The 6,000-nt window shown below is 38.0% G+C and overlaps 1 protein-coding gene across 1 annotated transcript; it reads left to right on the forward strand.

Annotated features, from left to right (window-relative positions):
• The first annotated feature begins 50 nt into the window (after window positions 1-50).
• On the forward strand, window positions 51-5,599 carry LOC131016649 (uncharacterized). Its single transcript, XM_057945346.1, has 3 exons — window positions 51-1,295; window positions 1,998-2,540; window positions 5,238-5,599. The coding sequence occupies exons 1-3, from the start codon at window positions 402-404 to the stop codon at window positions 5,346-5,348; spliced, it is 1,548 nt and encodes a 515-aa protein (XP_057801329.1). The 5' UTR covers window positions 51-401; the 3' UTR covers window positions 5,349-5,599.
• The last annotated feature ends 401 nt before the right edge of the window (window positions 5,600-6,000 follow it).

A 6,000-nucleotide genomic window follows, 5' to 3' on the forward strand; every position in this document is an offset into this window, starting at 1 on the left:
TTAACTGCATTTAGCTCCAATTGATATTAGAAATAATAGTATGAGAGAGACTAGCATGCATGCCACAATTAATTAATTAATTGTTATTGATTGCGTTGGTATTCGTAGTTGAGTGCACATCTCAAATATTTTAGAGAATATTTCCACACGTACACCAAACAATCCATAATGCCAAAGTTGTGCTCCACTCCTAATCAATGAACTTTGCATGCAACCAAAAACTGCAAAAATTCAAAGAATCACATCGTTATTAATTACACATTAATCATCTGCAAAAAAAAACCTAGATTTTTTCCCAATCCCATTTCGATCTTAATTCACATCAAACATCCCAAATCCAGTACCAATCATCATTCGTATAAAGAATCAAGATTTTAGCAACCAAAAAAGAAAAAGAAAAAATGAAAATCAAAATGCCAAATTCATCATCACCGGAGACCACAATCCACGACCCTTTAAAACCCTGGAAACACCTCCTCTCCCCGCCGCTGAAAATCCCCATTTTAACCTCCAATACCATGAAAGCCCTCCTCGCAATCTGCATCTTGGGGGCATTTCCGATATTCTACCTCTCGTCGTCGCCGGCCACCGCGAGATGGCGGGCCACCGACTGCCCGGAATGCGATCGGACCATCCGCGGTCAGCTCCGCCGGATCACCGACAACGGCCTCGCCCGAGCCGGAACCAACATATCCCACATCGTGTTCGGGATCGGGGGCTCGGCCGAGACGTGGAGCACGCGGCGCCGCTACTGCGAGCTGTGGTGGAAGCCGAACGCGACGCGCGGCCACGTGTGGCTGGACAGGAGGCCGGCGAAGGCGTGGCCGGCGACCTCTCCGCCGTACCGGGTGTCGGGGGACACGGCGAGGTTCAAGTACACCAACTGGTACGGGAAGCGGTCGGCCGTGCGGATAGCTCGGATCGTGAAGGAGAGCTTCGAGGCGGCGGCGGCGGCGGCGGAGGGGGAGGGGGAGGTGCGGTGGTTCGTGATGGGGGATGACGACACGGTGTTCTTCACGGAGAATTTGGTGGATTTGCTGAATAGATATGATGACAGGGAGATGTATTACATCGGGGGGAGCTCGGAGAGCGTGGAGCAGAACGTGGTGCACTCGTATACGATGGCGTACGGCGGTGGAGGGTTCGCGGTGAGCTACCCGCTGGCGGCGGAGCTGGTGCGGATATTGGACGGTTGCATTGATCGGTACGCCGCGTTTTACGGCTCGGATATGAAGGTGGGTAGCTGCGTCAATGAGATTGGGGTGCCTCTTACCACACACCTTGGTTTCCATCAGGTACAGTAGTCATTTCCGGATTTATTTCATTTCTCCTTTTATCATATCACGTCCAATCTTATAATAAACCATAATGTTAATTTCTCGCATCATATATTCAGGCCTAATTATTTTAAAACTATATTAAGAATGAAATTGTACAATTATAACTAATCACTAATATTTATACTATAATAAGAGTTCATTATAGTTTCTATCTCCAATTTCCAAAGTTTTTTTTTAAGAAAATGTGATCAACTTACATTTTCTCTTCAAAATTAACCTTCAACTTTGAAAGAAATTTTCCTAACTCTTAAGAATTAAGAAATTGATGCACGTGTATTTTATCCACGATTGCATGCATTATTATTTATTACGTATATTCTATTTTGATTAATTAGAATAAGATTTATTAATTATCTTTTCTAATTAAAATTATCACATCAGTAGTGAGCATGTTATATATGCCCATGGTGGGTAGGTGATCGATTCTGTATATACTAGTACTATAAATGAATAAATCTCTAATTGGTTCTGACTTTAATGATTGGAAATATTTATTAGTTTTGGGTTTTCCATATGTTTCAATTTATTTATGGAACAGTTAATGTAAATGTTAGCTCTTGAGATTTGTCCCCAAACAAAATTATTGAAGTTTTGGTGATTGAAGTAATTAGAAATAAATAGAAGGATTAAAATTTGAAATTGTTGTGTTGTGTGCAGATGGACGTACGAGGAAGCCTATTCGGCCTACTCTCGGCCCATCCCATTGCACCTCTCATCTCGCTCCACCATCTGGACTACGTGCAGCCCATTTTCCCGGGCATAAACCGGGTCGAGTCCATCAAAAGACTAATACAAGCCTACAGCGCGGATCCGGGTCGGGCGTTGCAACAGTGTTTCTGCTACCACCCGACCCGAAACTGGTCCGTATCCGTGTCGTGGGGCTACAACGTGCAACTCTACCCGTTTGCCATGACGGCCAAGGATCTGAGCACCCCGTTGCAAACATTCTTAACATGGGGGACTTGGAGCCAAGCGCCATTCACGTTCAATACCCGATCCATGAGCTTCAACCCCTGTGAAAGACCCATTATTCATTACTTCAATGGAGTTAACGGGTCCGGGTCGGGTACCACAACGTCCTATAGAAGGCCGCAGCGGGAGCGCGCAAGACAATGCAAAAAGGACACCTATGCAAAGGCGTATTCGGTCAGGGGGTTTAACGTTACAGCACCTCTTCTTCATCCTCAAATTTGGAACAAGGTATGTATAAAATTCATTCCCTAATTTTATTTAATAAAACTAAACGATTTGGGAAAAAAAATACTCCCTCCGTCCCACTAGACTTGGCACACTTGCCTTTTTTGTTTGTCCCACTAGAATTGACACTTTCTTAAAATAGTATGTGGTCCCTACTTTCTCTACTCACATAAAATAAGTGGACCCTACCTACTTTACACTCTTAACTCTTTATTCTTAATCTCCGTGCCAAACTCAAAAGTGCCAAGTCTAGTGGGACGGAGGGAATAATCAAGTTTTATATAGCAAACATATTTATAAAAATACATAAAACTATCCACTTTTTATGTAAAAAGATATACTTAACCTTAATAAATACACAATAAAAGTTGAGCAAAAAAACACCCACCCGTCCCACCGGCAATCATCTTCCCCAACCCTCCCTTCATCTCCAAACTTCACTACCTCTCATTAGAATTATCAATTGGGTCGGGACAGCCTAGCCCGATCCGGCCCAAGCCTGATATGGACCAACCCAAGATCAGCTTGTTGGAGTGGGTGGGTTAGTGGTCGTGCAAACTCTTTGAAATGAGCTCTATTTGAGCCATTTATCAAAATCAAACCCAGGCTAGGACTAAGATCGCCAGAAACTTAGCCCAAACACAAGCCCAGGACCACTTGAAGCATGACCTAAGCCTAGGATCGACTCAAGCCCAATATTCTTAATGTAAAATATTATTTATATATTTATTTACTCCATAATTAGTTTACATTCGTGTTTAACCTTTTTTAAGGACATATTTGTGTTTAACTTTAAATAAAATATTATCTTAATATGTTGTTATGTAATTATTCTCATAATAATTTTTTAAGAACTCAATTAGCCTTATATCTAGACTTCGGAAATATGAGATTTTATTATAATTATAATTAGTCTTCGATTTTTGTAAGGACTTTGTCAAATATATTAATAAACTTTAAACAATATAAACATATAGATTATAAATTTAAAATTGTTTAAAATTAAAAGCTCATTTGAGCTGAGTCGAACTCATCCGAAACCCATTATACCCGACCTACCATAAGCCCATTCAAGGCCCAGTCCGAGCCCATTAAACTTGTGGTCCTGAACCGAGTTGGGTTAAAGATTTTTTAAAAAGCTCGGTGCAAGACCAGCCGATTTCAAGTGTGGTCCAAGCTGAGCCAGGCTTAACTTTATATGGGTTCATCCGGGCGTGGACCCGGCCAGCCCCACTTCATTGACAATTCTACATCCCACCCAAAATTTATCTTCCCCACACTCTCTATCTATGCTGAAATCATAGAGCGATGTCGAACTTTGTTGTCGCTAAAACTATCCTCATAGTTGTTACGGCTTCTAAGATGTAAATCTTTACACGAACTGTGAACAATAGACACATATATGCTAGATTGTAAATATGGACATGTAAGCGTGTATTAGGTAAAAAATTGGACTAATGCACTGTTACACACTGGGGTCGTGCATCGTGTGAGTGTGTAAGCGTGCATTATCTAAAATTGTTCTAATGCACTCATACACACTAAAGGGTAAAATGATTATTTATATAAAATACTCCTGATAAAGGACGACGCGGGTTTTAATTAAAATTATTGAGTATATCTTGAGTGGAGAAATGATTTCATTTAAAATATAGTGTTAATAATGATAATTAATTGTATTATAAGTAGAGAATAAAACTCATCATATGGTAGAAGTGGTAAATAAGTAGATACATTGAGAATAATAAATTATAGGGTATTATCCGAAAATGGCAAGGGACTAATTTTTGTGAACGTTCCAAAATGACAAAAATTGACTACTTTTTGTGGACGGAGTGAATATTATAATAGTGGGTATAATTTGTTTTTATTTTTCATTTTTCCTTCAAAATAATTCAAACATTAATTAGTTCCTTATTCGTGATATTCGAAGAAATAGTTTGAAGAAACCATAAGATATGATAATAATACGAAAGGATATTACAAATTCATGATCATAGTCTATAGTGTTCTAACAAATTAAATCTATAGACTTCTTTAAACATATATGCAGTAGATCAAAATGATTTTATTGGCATTCTAATTTCACCTTTATGTATTCTTAACTTTTTATTGATTTTAATTTTTATTTGATGATATAGTTTTAATAAAATCTTATAAAGAAAATGAATAAAATATTCGCCTAAAAAAATGAATAAAAATTTGACATCGCGCATAATCCAAATGGGCTGATCTGATTAGGTCCCTCCTATTTGGGCTTAAAAAATTGGCTAGCCTCTCAATTTTGAGTTAACATTGCCCCTTTATATATTTTGTTTTTCTTTTGAATGACAAAAGGTTGTTATACCAGACATTTTTTTTATATTGTAATAGTAAGTATTTACTTTGTAGATGATAATTGATTCAATTATATATTTGATCGTATAATTAATACTAAAAATTCAACAAATTATAATACTCCATTATATATTTTTATCACTTCTATAATATTTTATCGTCATAGTTTCTTTTTGAGATATTTTATCGTCATAGTTAGCAGTGCATAATGTTCGATGCAATTATTCGATTACTCCCTCCGTCTCGGCTTTTTGTATCCAATTTTAGTAGTAAATACTACTAAAATTGGATACAAAAAGCCGGGACGGAGGGAGTACTATATTGGGGGTTATCATTACAACTAATTGTTTAATAAAAAATTAGGGGCCACGTAGGCAATGCTGCGAGATAATCAACGGTTCAGATGAAGTGGACGGTGTTGTGCAGGTAAGAATCAGAGGCTGCAATCAATGGGAATCAGTAACGCCACGTTAGAGCCCTACCAAAAAAAAAGGAATATTGACCTTGAGTTTGACTCTTTTGAGCCGCATCCGAAAATGGCTCAAATGTACAACTTTTATTGCTAAGTGTGCAGCAGGTCAGTCACTGTTGACTTGCATTGCAATCACATGTATAGAGGTGTTTTTTGTTTTTGTGCTCTTCGACGTTCTGGAAAACAAAAATATATACAATTTCACTTCGCTAAAACGTGTTCTTCTTCTTTTCCAAAATAGTTTTGTTTAATTTAATTGAGTAATTTGTTCGATAATGGGGTTTCGGTAAACACATTACTCCCTTCGTCCCTCGTATTTATGTATACCTTTTCTTTTTTATGCGTCCCCCAAATTTATGTACACTCTATTTTGAGACATTACATCAAACATAATTTTCATAATTTTATTCTTGTAACTTACACTATTTACTCACAATCTACTTAACAACACCTTTAATGTGGGACCATTTCTGCACTATCAATACCTCAGAAAACTTTTTATTAAAACATGTACATGTCATGGTCAACTATGTATATTTATAGGGGACGGGGGGAGTATTATATATGAGATATAAGATGACTTAATTGATCGAGTAACTATCTGAAGATTGAAAGATTCAGGAACGATATCTTAGTAGTACTTCTTATTATTAT

This window comes from Salvia miltiorrhiza, chromosome 3 (genome assembly GCF_028751815.1).
Source record: "Salvia miltiorrhiza cultivar Shanhuang (shh) chromosome 3, IMPLAD_Smil_shh, whole genome shotgun sequence".
Taxonomy (NCBI): Eukaryota; Viridiplantae; Streptophyta; class Magnoliopsida; order Lamiales; family Lamiaceae; genus Salvia; species Salvia miltiorrhiza.

What these genes read in the sequence shown, in the direction of transcription:
- LOC131016649 (XM_057945346.1), top strand. Translation starts at nt 402, where the DNA reads ATGAAAATCAAAATGCCAAATTCATCATCACCGGAGACCACAATCCAC. An exon ending in CACACCTTGGTTTCCATCAG is followed by an intron (nt 1,296 to 1,997) that starts GTACAGTAGTCA and finishes TGTTGTGTGCAG; the next exon opens with ATGGACGTACGAGGAAGCCT. An exon ending in ATCCTCAAATTTGGAACAAG is followed by an intron (nt 2,541 to 5,237) that starts GTATGTATAAAA and finishes ATAAAAAATTAG; the next exon opens with GGGCCACGTAGGCAATGCTG.